Source organism: Eurosta solidaginis, chromosome 3 (genome assembly GCF_040869045.1).
Source record: "Eurosta solidaginis isolate ZX-2024a chromosome 3, ASM4086904v1, whole genome shotgun sequence".
Lineage (NCBI taxonomy): Eukaryota > Metazoa > Arthropoda > Insecta > Diptera > Tephritidae > Eurosta > Eurosta solidaginis.
In genome coordinates, this window is record NC_090321.1 from 228,405,018 (window position 1) to 228,420,384 (window position 15,367).

At 37.7% G+C, this 15,367-nt stretch overlaps 1 protein-coding gene across 1 annotated transcript in view; it reads left to right on the forward strand.

The window, feature by feature from the left end:
• SRPK (SR splicing factor protein kinase) overlaps nt 1–11,439 on the forward strand; it is a 78,268-nt gene extending 66,829 nt beyond the window's left edge. Inside the window, exon 4 of the mRNA XM_067775418.1 lies at nt 1,317–11,439. Coding sequence (XP_067631519.1) covers nt 1,317–2,254 — 938 coding nt within the window. The 3' untranslated portion in view covers nt 2,255–11,439. The remainder of the gene's footprint in view (nt 1–1,316) is intronic.
• The last annotated feature ends 3,928 nt before the right edge of the window (nt 11,440–15,367 follow it).

Genomic DNA, 15,367 nt, shown 5'->3' on the forward strand with positions numbered 1-15,367 from the left:
ACGAAGTTGAGCAAGAGTGACACGCGTTTCCCTGGGGAGTATGCGTTCCTCTTCCACAAGTTTAGGGTACTTTTCTTTGAGTACTGGATTCATCGGGCAATTCCTGACATAAAGGTCCGACGCATGTTTGTGGAGTTCACCAAGGACCTGCTTGTGTTTTTTTGCTTCATACGGCGTATTTCCTCAAAATGCTTTCGGAGATGACTCCTTAAGCCCCTAGGCGGTGTTGGCTCATGAATCAGATGTCTGTTTGGATGCCCAGGTTTCTGGGTATTCAACAGGAGCTGTTTGGTTAGCATCTCATTTCTCTCCCTGATGGGGAGTATTCTCGCCTCATTATGTAGATGGTGTTCTGGGGACATAAGAATGCAGCCCGTGGCGATTCTGAGAGCAGTATTTTGGCAGGCCTGCAGCTTCTTCCAGTGGGTAATTTTTAGGCTTGGCGACCATATGGGTGACGCGTAGCACGTAAACGGCTGGCCAATTGCTTTGTATGTAGTAATGAGCGTTTCTTTACCTTTTCCCCAGGTACTACCAGCAAGGGATTTGAGGATTTTATTACGGCTCTGGATTTTCTGAACAATTGCGGCTGCGTGATCACCAAAATGTAGATCCTGATCAAACGTCACACCCAAGATTTTGGGTTGGAGGACAGTCGGTAGCGTAGTGCCATCGACGTGGTTGTCAAAATGGTCGACATACCCCTGGTCCACATTTATGCGATATCTCGAAAAGGCGTCCACATATAGAACTAACGCCCACTCCCTTTTAAAATACTCATTAACACCTTTCATTTGATACCCATGCCATACAAACATATTCCAGGGTTACCCTAGGTTCATTTTTCTACATGGTGATTTTCCCTTATTTTGTCTCCAAAGCTCTCAGCTGAGTATGTAATGTTCGGTTACACCCGAACTTAGCCTACCTTACTTGTTTTGTTTTAAATTGGTATTTTAAGTGATCTGATTAGTCTCCGATCTACACAGTTAAACATGTATTTGAATGTTTGAAATAACGTGTATCCAATCACCCCTCAACTTTGTTTAGTAATGACTCTGTCGGAATGCATGAATATTCCGATCAGCACAGCTCAACATATAATGGGAGGCTTGAAAGAACGTGTTTCCAATCCAAGTTATTGTTACATCTATCTTTTTTTAAAATTAAGTTGATTTGTAAATCACAAATTTTTTTTAGTGCTGGGATCGAGTTTACATCCCTAGTTGGAATCAGTTGGAATCATACCCCTTATAAATTGTTTTAATTAATCAATTTTGTTCGATATGTCAAAAAATAATATATGTTTCTTGCAGAGAACGCAGCGCAACAACAGCAACAACAACATTATAAAGTGAAGGAAAAACGACAACAACAAAATGATAACAAGTCCACCTCGAGCAGCGATAGCCGTACCATTAAGGATGAACGTAATGACTCAGGCAGCTCTTCTCCGACACTTAAAGGACAATCAGTAAACAAGAAAGTTTCAACAATAAAAACTGCCGACGCAAAGGCAAGCAACAAAGCGCAAAATAATAATATAAAAAATAATAACAATTCAAGCACTTCTAATACGCATATAATAACAAATACTAAACAGAACTGTAATAATAATGAGAAAATTGTTAACTGCACTGTAACATCAACAAGTATGCCACAACAAACCAAATCGGAACCAGCGATATATACAAACCCAACATCACCTCCAAATGCAAAACCAATTCCGCGCAAAGATCCCGCATTAGAACCATGCAAATTTGATGTAAAAATTGCCGATCTTGGTAATGCTTGCTGGGTTGACAAACATTTCACCGAAGATATACAAACACGTCAATATCGTTCATTGGAAGTGATACTCGGTGCTGGCTATGATACCTCTGCTGATATATGGAGTACTGCATGTATGGCTTTTGAATTAGCTACAGGCGATTATCTATTCGAACCACATTCGGGTGAAAATTATTCACGTGACGAAGATCATATTGCACATATTATCGAATTATTGGGCCCAATACCGCATAGCATTATATTACGCGGTGCGTATGCATCACAAGCCTTCAATCGTAAAGGAGAATTACGCAACATCACTGGTTTGAAACCATGGGGATTAGTTGATGTGTTGGCAGAAAAATATGAATGGCCACGTAATGATGCAGAGGCATTTGCTGATTTTCTTATACCAATGTTGGAATTTGATCGAGCGAAACGTGCAACGGCTGCGGCATGCCTGAAGCATCCGTGGCTGAGATAAAATACAATGTCATGCTGTTGCGTGTATGCGCCAGCACCAACTATAACACCACCACCACAAATATCCACAGAGCTGTCAGCGCTCTTTTCACACAATAAAACACCAAGAACAACATTGATGTCATTGTCACTCTCTTCATCGCCATCACCATCATATGTTGCCGCCGCTACCGAATACACAACTAAACGTGGTATGCTAAACAATACGATTAGCAGCAGCAGCAGTATTGGTTTGGTGGCTGCAGCGGCAATAGCTGAACTGGATATGTTACCATGCACATCATTGCGTAAGTCGTTAGTGGCATCAAAAACTACTTCACTGCCGTTGCCCTTGTTATTGACACATAAGCGTAACACTCCCCGTTCGGTGTCCGGCGGTGCTGTGACCCCCACATCTACATCAGCAGCGATATCGGCGTCGTCAGTTGTTGAGGGGGTAGTGGGTATTGACCAAACGCAATGCTGGCGCAACACTTTGCGGCGTATGTTTCAGCGTAAGTGACGTTGGCTATTACGTGCGCGCAGGCGTCGACAACGTGAACGCGCACTTTGGCATTGTCGTTGGCGTGGGCGTGGAAAACGGCGTCGTGTGGTGGTGCTGGCGTTGGCGCATGTGCGCTATTATTGAGAATGTTTAGAATTTGGATTGCCTATTTATTAAATATATATAAAAAAATATTTAATAATAATGATAAAAATAATAATAATCTTAACAAATAATTATAATTTAAAATAATAAACAAAACAAACAAAATATATTATGAATGAGGCGTAATTTTGAAAAAAAATTTGATTGATACACGGTGCGAGAGTGGATTAAGAGTGGTAGCGCGACAGCCAGAGCAAAACTAACAACAATAACCAGCATAATAGCGACAACAGATTTTTTGTAAGCCAACACGCATACATACAATATACATGAAAATAAAACGATTGTAATATTTTGAGTTTTAAGTTTTTTTCTTCATTTAAACAATTTTTAATTAGATACCGTGCAATTTGTCTCCATATACGCTTTTTCATTTTTATTTATAGAGCTGGAATGAACAAAAGCAGTAAATACAATTTGTTTTAATTTTATTTTTTATTAAAGATAATTTTGTAATTTTTTTTACAACAAAAACATGCGGGTTTTCAATAACATTCGGGCGGGGGCTCTGTAAAAAGCAAACGCGCAAATTGATATTTTTTTATTTTTGTTTACAATTTGATTAAATTAAATATTAGTTTGTTTGACAGAAATATGTTTTAAGTATGTTATATAGATTCATGGATTTTGTACATATAACTAATCTCTATACATACTGTAACGAATTTACTGCAAATCCTCTTATTTGCAACCTTCTGCTAAGTTCGAATCACTAAACTGTTGAATAAAGAACCCCACTATTCAATAATGCAAAATGGCCTTTATTAAAGTTCTTCACAATAACACTACTATTGCTCGCCAGGTGGCTTCTTAAATCAAACTGATTCTCGCGCCTCTACTGTTGCTGCCTTTTATAGCGTTTGGTTTCCTCGTTGACATTTCTAGGCGGTTCTGTTCTAGAATCTACTAGTTTGTTATCTGCTATAAGTTTCTCAGCTATAACTGCAGATGCACAATTTTTATAGCTTCTCTCACATGCGCGTGTATTTGTGAGCGACACTTCCACAATTATAATTGCATATCTCAGATAAGATATCTGCATGTGTTTGTGCGTTGCTTCTCCGCTGCGTGTACGTACATATGTGTTCAATCATTATGAATTATTGATGTGCATACAGTCACTGCTTAGCATCGGCTTAGAGATAAAAGACAGCCTTATCAGTAGAAGTGGGCGTTGTTCTTCAGGAAGTGGATTTACGGACTGGTATGACTGGGACTACTTTCACTATTACGGAATGCTACGTTCGTCGTCGGGCCCAGTACCATTCAAAGGTAGTTCGTGGTATGTTGACTAAAGAGGCAGGTCGGCTGCAACTAACAACGGGTGTCTCCCGAAATTCCCTTCTTTTTTGTATCATTCATCACAGGCAGAAACTTAAATTTTTGGTTTGCATAGCTGTGAATGGGAACGACCAACGAAAAGCTTAACACGTGCTTCCAGCATATTCCGCCCGCGACGGACAATTGATAGACTAATAAAGACTCCATAATTTATTTATATACTTATTTATCATAAACAAGCCTAAAACACTGATCGTGTGACTTTAGGTCCCGTTTCTAAATCCTAGCTCAACGGACACTTTCGTGCGGAGTCCCCGCGGTTATTTGAGTAAGCGATTTGGAAAGTAGAAAACGCCCCACGATCCAGCAAATTAAGTTCCAACAGACTCATGTTCGGATGGTTTGTTACTGGTTTTGTGGTTTCGTTGCTGTTCCCGAATCATGGGTCAAGTTACCGTCATGGAGTGGGGACTGGGTGCTCGCCCGAAGGTGGAATAAAGGTGTTCGTAATGGGGTCGGCCGTCAGCAGCGGTTTAGCAAACACTCCGAGTATATATTTGCCACGAAAAAGTACTTGGCGAAAATTCATTTTATTCTAGGGTATGGTATGGCATTGGCCAAAATTGGGTTTTGTTTCTGCTGGCTGTCATCTTTAGATTTATGGATCTCTACGCGTTGACGATGGCGAGTACCGAAGAAGGTTTAACGATGAGCTGTACGAGCTATACGCAGACATCAATATAGTCCATCGAATTAAAACGCAGTGGACGCTCCGGCTAAGAAAGTGTTTCTATCGGAACCCGCCTATGGAAAGAGATGTAGAGGGTGGCCCCCACTCCGTTGGAAGGACCAGGTTGAAAACGATTTAAGCTCCCTTGGTGTGACCAATGGCACCGGTTGGAAAAGAGGAGCGACTGGCACCTTGTTGGACGGCCATAACCGTTTAAACGGTTAATCGCCAATTAAGTAACGCTGTCATCTTGCCGCAGTCTTACATGAAAGCTTTATGTAAATTACTTTATTGATAGCTTTGTTTAAATATTTGAACACAATATTTTGATTAAAAACAACTACACACAAACATTAATACAACATTTTTGTTGTTTAAAACTTTTAAACCCGAAAGTACTGCGAGTATTCCTATTTTAAAACTTTCTAAAAATAAGTATTACTTCATTTGGAGCTGTTTCGTCTGCAATAAATCAGAGCTGGGTAAATTCGAGCTTCGAAAGAGATCTTGGTGCCAGGGTGCAGAAATGGTAGCACATTATACACATGTATACAATACACGGAAGGGGTCCGGTCCGCTGTTTAATGTGTCGATCCAGAAATAAGTGGATCATACAGGCTGCCAGATTACTGCAGCGTCTTTCGAACGGAAATCATAGCCATGAAGAAAGCAGCAGAAGTTCTGGAGGAAACGTGCCTAAGCTGCGCGTCAATATATAACTTGATAGGCGGTGATTAAGGCCATAATTTCACACAGTACTTCATCAGACACGGTCCTGGAATGCAAAGAAGCATTGGAGAAATTTCAGTCAGACCGGACCATACCTACGGAATTTGTTTTGCGAGTAATCAATTATATAATTACCTTTGATAAGTAATTGTTTAGATTATGCGACACTTCCTTACTGTACGAGCGTCGAAATCAAACTAAATATGTATTGTCGTTGATTTTGACGAGGTCGTCATCGTTCTCTCGCTCGTCGTATACGTATATGGCCGCTTAGCAGGTGCCAAGCTCACGCCCACCTCTTATTATGACCCAGCTCTGGATTAAATTAAAAACAAAAAAATATATATTGACTACTTAGTGGAATATCAACCTATATCGGCTACCATTTCGAAAACGCGATATATCAGGCAACTTTAAAAAACGCGCTATTTAGAGTTTGTTTCAAAAACGGCCTATCTGAGCATTAATTCAATGAAAAAAAATTAAAAAGGCATTTCTTCAAATATTTTCTAAGATAGGGAATTTTTGAAATGGTAGCGGGGATATATTGTCGAAGGTCTGTTTGCGCTTAAGGTTTTTGAAAAAAAAAAAAAATTGGAAAAAAATCATAAAAAAAACGCTTTAAACCAATCGTGAAAATCATTTACAAATTTGTAGCGTTTAGTGAATAATGCTTTGTGCACGTGTAAGTTTTAGAAAAACATAACAAAATCAAACAAAGCTCAAAAAATCGAAAAAATAGAGTAAATTGCAAAAGCGTTGACGCAAGTAAGCCAATTTTAAAAATGTAAGAATTTTTAAAAGCGCGGCAATAATTGCCTAACACATACGAAGAAATGGCAAACAAAGAAAAATTCATTTAAAAAAAGATATACATAGAAAAAACAAATACACAATTAAACAACAAAAAACATAAATTTGTCACATCGTAGTGTTATTTTATGTTACGTAGTGTAAAAAAAATATCGACCGAGCGATTCAGCTAAGTGCGTAAAACTTATTAGCTTGTATTGAAAACTTTTTTCAGGCTAACGAAGCATTTACGCGTTTAGATGAATACGCACAATATGACAGTAATAATAGATGTACACACGGCACTTTTGATTCATGATTCACACTCCCATTCGTCATTCATTCTCTAATTAATTGTAGAACTACGTCAAAGGTTATAAAAGATTGCCACATTAAAGCAACTCATTCGAGGGTAATTCATTCTGAACTAAGGCGTTTACTTTGTCAAAATCGATTATTTCTCTATTTTTACGTATTTTACTGACGAATGCAATGTCGCTAAATCTCTGCCTTTTTAAAGCGCCATATCTGAGCAAAAAATTGACATTTACTAAGGTTTACTTAGGGTCTTTTGACCGATAGCGTTTGGTGCAAATAAGAACAACTTATTTCACCATTCCAATCCGACGTTTCGCTAGTCTAGCGTTTTCAACAAAAAAAAAAATTGGCTTCGAGTTATTATGACGAATGAATAACGAATGCGCCGTGTGGACAGGGTAATTAGCGAATTACATATTTCGTGCATTATTTGGAACCGCAACTTTAATTAGGTGTCGTTTGGTCATCATAGAAAATAAATGAAGAAAAGCATGAAATATTTGTTGTCATGAATGGAATAAAAAAGCTTAGCTTTAAGCCCGAAATAGTAATAAATAAATATAAATTGATACTTCCAAGGTAGAGCAAAATTCAGAATTTAATAATAGAATGCACACCCTTAACTTAATAATTGACTAAGCAAAACAAAAGGAACAAAATATCAAATAAATGAAATATTAAGAAAAAAAAAACAAATGCATATCTGAGTTGGAATATCAGCCTACATCGGCTGTCAGTTCGAAAATGCATTACAACAAAATAGTTTGCAATAGAACTCGATTTTGCAATGTATTGACTCTATTGGACGCTTTGAAAGGGCCAATTAAACTTCCTTGACCCTAACGCCATAGTCGTAACCATACCCATATCCATAACCATCTCATTAATGGTGACTTAACCTAAAAATCGTGAAAATTTCATAAAAATGAAGGAAACGCAAAAAATTAAAAACATATTCCACAAAAAATAAGTATCTTAGTCATAACGTATCCAAAACAATGAATAAAATCTACAAAAAGTTATTAAATTCATTAACTTAAATATTTTTAGGTTATGGATATGGCGATAAACCAAAAACCAATTGGTTGGCTATGGTATGGTTATGGCTTTAGCGTTCTGGTATGCCACCATTAATCGATTACATTGATTTCCGTAAGGTTGGTACGATCAGCTGTTTTATCTGGTTATGGTTTTATGGTTATAAGTCACCATTAATTGGCCCTTAAAGCCAATTGCTAGATAGGGTGTAACGAACAAAATTTTGAGGAGGGGCGTTTATTAAGTTATTAGACATAGACGAAACGACAGCCAAGTTAGAGTGTCTATTACGCGTTAAAAAGTGTTTCGTATGACTAAAATTCAAAAAAGTAACCCTGTTTTCAAAGTAATTATTTTTTTTTAAATTTGATATACCTCAGCTGACATGTCATTTTATTTTATTTCAAATCAATCTAATTATTTGTTAATTTATTACCTACTTTTTATGCGAAAAAAAACACTGGTAAAAGATAACGGCATTCAAAACAAAAATGCTTTGAAAGGGCTTTAAGTGGTATTAAATATTGTTAGTTTATAAATATGTATGTTTGTATATATACAAATATGTATAGGATAGCTGCTCTTTTAATTAAGTTCAGCGAATGAGTTGTAAATTGACATGTAAAAGTTAATCAGCTGATTCCGAAAATAAGAAAGTAAAAAAAAATATATAAATAAAATTAGAAAGAAGAATGGAAACTCAGCACTAGTCCAGAAAAAACCGTAATAATGGAAAAATCCAAATAAGAAACTAAAAATTACATCTGATTTAAATAATAATAAGCAAAAGAAAAAAACCTTCCATGCATTTAACTGATGAAATCCTTTGGCGGAATATTGCTTAAGTAACAACTCGGTATTACAAAAATATATTCAAATTAATAAAAAGATGCAACAAAAAGGTCGCTAAATTATCAAAGTACTAAAAAAATGGAGATAGTTCCATTTAGTGTGACGTTAGCCACTTGACTTTTGCGGGGACCATGACAGTTTCACCAAAAACAAGCTACCATATTGAAAAATTATATGAATTTTTCTAATTTTGATGGATTTCAAATTATCGGATACGACTAAATTACTTTCATAGTTATTTTAAATAAAAAAGAAAAAATAAAATGAGCCGCATGCGTTGGAAATATTTTAATATAAAATATCAGCCTAGAAAAGAAGGTTTTTAATAAGTTTTTCGAGCTCCCGAAAATTGCTTTGGTGGAAGAAATATGGATCGAAGTATACAAAGCAAGGGAATATAGCCTTCTTAAGTGTCCGTACGTTTGCTCAGACATGTTGACAAAACAACATTCGTCAATCGATTTCCCAAAGGAGGTCCTTATAAACCGACACCGCAGTTTCTATAGAGTTTAGCATATGCAAATTTTATTAAACTGGATGGTCATAAATTTATGAGAGTTCGTTTGCCCGTTGTAACAGGGTGGCCTTGGGGCAAGCCCGCCTATACATATTCTGTGCCCTTTTAGCATTGACATGGATGTCGCGTTTCACAAACGTAACAAATTAAACACCATGCCTTGAGAAAACAATTTTTTTTTCAATAAAATTGCATGTTTTACTGTATTCTAAATCTATTTGTATGCACATGAATCGTGCTAAGGCATATTATTATTGTGTCAGATGGCCATTGCGTTTTCATCCTGAACGAAATTTCCATCCCGAAAAACCACAATTTCGCCTTAAACAGTAGCGGTATGGCAACGCTTCTAGAAAAACAACAAACATAAAACTTCAAAAATCCCCAAATACGTCAAAAAATTTTTAGTGAAACTATCTTCTTTTTTTACCACGGTACTAATACATTTTGCTTCCTAAATTTTTCGTAAACATTTCCTGAAAGTATTTTTTTTTTTCTATATTCTATATTCCGTTGGAGAATATACAGTTACGTTAAACTTCTTATTTAACAAATTCTGGTAGCCGGCTAAGATAATGTATTATTTTACTAAACGTATAGCAAAACCTACTCCGACCGTAGTAGAATTCAAGGTAGCTATATATGATAGTACTTACTTAATTAGCGCCGAACCGTTTAAACGGTTATGGCCGTCCAACCAGGCGGGCCAGTCGCTTCTTTGTTGCGCTAACTGGCGCCAATTGGTGACACCAAGGAATTTTAAATGTTATCCACCTGGTCCTCCTGACGCAGTGGGAATCGCCTCTTCCTCTGCTTCGGTTTTCGATAAAAATACTATGTTGTGTTGTTGTTGTTGTATCGATTAGGTTACTCCCCGAAGGCTTTGGGGAGTGTTATCGATGTGATGGTCCTTTGTCGGATACAGAGCCGATACGCTCCGGTAACAGCACCATTAAGGTGCTGGCCCGACCATCTCGGGGACGATTTATATGGCCACATTAAACCTTCAGGCCATCCCTCCCTCCCCACCCCAAGTTCCCTGAGGAGCTTGGGGTCGCCAGAGCCTCGTCTGTTAGTGAAACGGGATTCGCCGCTCGAAGGTGAGGTTGACAATTGGGTTGGAGAAGCTATATATTGCGCTACACAACCCCTTGAATCCCATAAAAAAATACTATCTTAGCCGGAGCGTCATCTTTCATTCACATAACATGGCCTAACCGCTCATCATTTAATCTTCTTCCGTACTCACTGTCGCCAAAGCGTAGAGGTCCGTAAATCTTTCCAAGAACTTTTCTCTCCAACACTTCCACTTCCATATCCGCCTTATCTAATGTTGTTAAGGAAAACGACAACGGGGTGAGAACATCTGGAAACTCATTTCATCATGACCGTTAGGTTAGGTTGGGTGGTAGCTTCCCTGATAGGGGAAGCTCACTTGGACAACATGACGGTCCGTTGTGATACCACATATAATAAACTAAACTAACGGTGACGTAGATATAACTACTTAGAGAATCGTTGGGTAGCAACGATAAAGTTCTGAATGATCCCGATCTCAACCTTGGATAGCTCCTTGGGAGATCCAAGTGAGTCACGACCGAAATACTTTCGCCTAGTTCTGGCAAAAGCTGGGCAATCAAGCATAAAGTGATGTGGTGATTCCACCTCATCATCCTCCATACAGCTGCAGCAGGATGGAGTTTCCAATATATTGAGACGTACCGCATGGATACCCAAAAAAACCCCAATGACCATTGATAGGTGAGTCTTAGTGAACCCAATTATTTCAGCAGACCTCCTGCCATCCACTTTCGGCCAGAAAGATCTTGCTACTCTGCTAGCCGTAGTGTTCGACCAACGTTTGCTGAGCTGACTCGAGGCCAAGCTATGGAAGAGCAATCCACAGGAGGCTAGCGGAATCCCGAAATCCCTACAGCCATCTTCATCCGGTTCAGTTGTACCGATTCGGGCTAAGAGATCCGTTTGACAGTTACCCGGAATATCACTATGGCCCGGGGCCCAGATAATCTTAATTGTAAAATAATTCGATGCAATCGCAAGTGAGGTCAGGCATTCCCAGACCACCCTCTATCGCACCGTAGTTGAGCTCAAGGCCTTTATAGCCGCTTGGCTATCAGAAAAGATGTTAAATTCCCTAACCGTAGTAGCGCTGGATAGCATTTCATCCACCGCATCCTTAATCGCAGCAACTTCCGCTTGGAATACACTGCAGTGATCAGCCAACTTAAACTTGCGGCTTACATTTAGCTCTTGGCAAAAGACCCCCCCCCCCCCCCCCCCCCCCCCCCAAACCTTTCCGTCCAACTTCGACCCATCCGTGAACAAGTTAACCGGTCCCATGCCCCCGATAATTCCTCTTCCCCACTCCTCCCTCGGGGGAATGGCTGGGGTGAAAGTTGCATAGGGAGGGCTATCGGCATGCAATAGTTCCTCCCCCCGGGATAAAGTCGAAACTAGTAAGAAGGCTAGAGTGTCTGAAATCAGAAAGCATATAACCGATATCGCGAAGCCTGACCAACGACCGGGCCGCGGCTGCCTTTCCCGCAATATCTACTGGATGTATATTCATCATGACCGTAACATATGTATATTTTTTGCAGCGTACTTAGGCTGTGTGCGAGTTGACCTAAATTTCTACCTAAATAGAGAAAAAACCTAAATCACTGGAAACTGTCGGTAAGGCAGCCTAAATTCAAATGTCAAATGTCCAAAAACAAAAATATTGATTTTTCAATATTGTATATGCAAATAAATGGTTCTTGTCCATTCGATTTAAGTAAATCATAGATCATAGAGCGATGATTCCTGCTGCGATTAAGATCCGATCGATTGTACATGATGGTGAGCTCAATTTTGTTAAAGCTGATGTTGAGGCGTACCAACATCACAGTACTGAATCCGAGATTGTGGAAAAGGTCATTGTGCACGTGCTCCACTATGTCCGAAAACAAAGCCTTATAAAACGGAGCCACTGCATTTTCTTGAATTGCTATCTTGGGATAGGTACTTACCGCGGACCCTAATTGACCTCCGTTCTTTTCAAGCGTGAAAACGCATCAAAAATAGCAAATTTCCCATATTGTTATTATTTTCTTAGCAGGAATAAACAATTTAGGTTTTCAATCAACTCGCACAGTTTTGACAGCTTTTTCCTAAATTATTGCAGTGCTGGAAAGTTCCAATGGAATATTAGTTTAGGTACCTAAAACGCCATAAGATTATACATGTTTGGCAAGTAAACTATAAGAACTTAAAATTATTGTTGCAAATCCTATGAATTCTTTATTAATTTGCACCTTCTGTTATCGTTTGAATCACTGAACTGTGGAATAAATACACTAAAATGTTTTGTATATAAAATGCCCCTTATTTACAGCACCACTCTGGTAGTGGAACTTCACAATGTATTCGCGTACTTCACATATATAAGGTGTTAAAATCAAAATGATTCAACATCGCCTCGTTCGCCTATTTCTGCCAGTGTCTAGACTTTTCGCGAACAGCCTTCTCGATTAGTTGCTGATTTGCGCTCTCATCTGCTGCATCTCATATTCGCAGTCGTTTTCTATGTAAATGTGAGAGCGATGTCAGTTGTGCTTTTTGTTACTCTGCATATGTGTGAGTAATGTCGTATACGCTCTTAGCTGTCGTATACATGGGTACATAACTTTTTTTGTTGTGGTTGTGCAGCATTTATTTACTAGCGACAAAGTGATGTATCGAAACTGCTAATATTCGCCACATTATATGTATTCAATATACAAATTCAAAGTAAAAAAACTGCAATTAAAGGTACTCTACTACCGTTTGGCACAAAATCTTAGACTGCGTTTACATACGCCAGGTTAGGTTAGGTTGAACTTGCCGGTCCATGAGGACCTCACATCGACTGAATGAGTCCGTACATACGCAAATTTTATTTATAAAAGTTTATAAGCAAAAAGAAAAACATCTAAAAACATAAATTGTTATTTCGAGCGAAATAAAAAAAAAAAAATCCAAAAATAAATAACGGTGGACAAATAATGTTTTATAGAAATTTTGGTTTCAAAATTTCCAAACAACATCCACGTCCTTTTGTTGTAACCTATAGAAAAATTGGACCGTGTGCTACAAGAAAAGAAGAAAATAAAACAAAGAAATAAAGTTGAAATTCCTAAAAGAAAAATACAATAAATAACATAAAATGTATGTTGCCTAGAAATCGAAAATATTATCTTAGAAATAGTTATACGATAATACACACTAACATAACTCCAATACATGGCACTAAAACCAGCAAAAAAAATATTAATCTGGCAACACAGAAAACATAAGTATAGATTTTACGTGATAAAATTAGAAGATTATGAATGAAAATAATTAAATAACAACAATCGACAACATAATTTTAAAAATTTAAGACGAAATAATCACACACATACATAACGACCCCAATTTATACAAATAAGAAAAGAAAAAGAAAAAATAACAGAAAATTTATTGCGAGAGAAATTTTACTCACTGAACAAGTTAAAGGCAAATGTAAACGCACCATAAAGAAATCTTATGTAGCAGCTAGGCGTTAAGTAATTAACTGGGATGAAATATGTAGAAGAAAAATAATCAGCTGAGTTCAAAAAATGTGCAAGTGGTGGCATAACGGACATAAAGGTTATGAAAATAATAAAATATTAAAATTAATAAAATAAAATCTTTGCGTGTTTCACTACATGGTGGTGATCATAGATGAATGGATTTGCAACTCTTTATCAATGATGCCACTCCAAACAAAAATGAATAGATCTGAAAATGGGGATTTTTGACATACATTTCGGCGATTATAGTTTCAATCATTTAATCAAATGATAGTCGTAAAATATTTATGTCCTTAAAGTTATTTTACAATAATACGACTAGTTAGAGTTAAATATAAACAAATCTAAGTAAAATTTACATTTCGATTAAATTAATTAGTCAAATGTTGTAACGCATTTAACTCGCAGTGAAAACCATATATTCTTTTGAAATTTCAGTAAATCGGACCTATGATATAATAGTTAACATTATTTAATGGATAGTGCTTATCCTACATGTCTGGCGTTCTAGGTTCTGTGATCAAAATGGACTGGTTGCATCGGGAGTTCATATTTACAAAACCTATTTTTAGTGATAACTTTTGAATGGGAAATAATATTTACCCTCCGCCTTCGAACTAATAATACTTGCACTAAAACAAGTATTTTTATCCTTTTTCCCATAATTTTTGAACGCTATTCTACAGTTGTAGGTCAAACTAAAGTTTACCAAAATTTTTGGCACGTTTTCGTTTTGGCTGGCACATTTTTTGTTCTGGCACCCGCTTCAGCTGGCGCGAGGGATTTATCTGTGATTGTTGCCAGCAACAACTAGAAGATAAATCCCTCGTGAGAGCGAAAATATGAGAGCGTAAGCAAAAGATTCGTATCAATCTAATCTATGGTGGTGATGGGTTGAGTAAAAATTGAGCGGAATATCACCCTATGTCAGCTATCAGTTCGAAAAACTCCCTATCTGAAAATATTTTCCAAAAACATCCTATTTTGCAATTTGTTTCAAAAACGCCCTTACGTAGAATTCGCTTGAAGATCGCCCTATCTCGGAATTTTTTTCCTAAACGCCTCAGTCAATGTCAAAATGTATTGAATTTAAGCTGAGATAGTGGGTTTTTTGAAAAAAGTTTGAGATTGCGCGTTTTTGAAATAAATTCTGAAATTCGGCGTTCTTCAAAAGTTTTCTTAGATAGAGCGTTTTTGAAACTGAAGCCGGGATAGGGTGGGGTAAGGGACTCAGAATAGAACCGCGGTATGGTTTGCCTTCGTAAGAGGCTACTACAAAACCCTACCAATGGAAAGCTCAATAATAAGCGCTGGGTAAGATCTCATTTTTCCAATGACTATGGCAAACGTTACAAGTATTATAATTTGAGGGAAAGCGGAGCTACGGTGTTGGTTTGTGATGGAAAATTGACTTCGCCACAAAGTAACGTTAATTACGGCGAGGAACGAGTGTCTCGGGGATCCGCAACACGCAAAAGGTTTTTTAGTATAATATTGATTTGCGCATACGTACTAATAGATGATGCGGATAAGCACTTTGCCTATGAGAAATCAGATATGACATACAATGACTGCGTCCGCCATGACGTCAAAATCACGTTGGGCGGTTT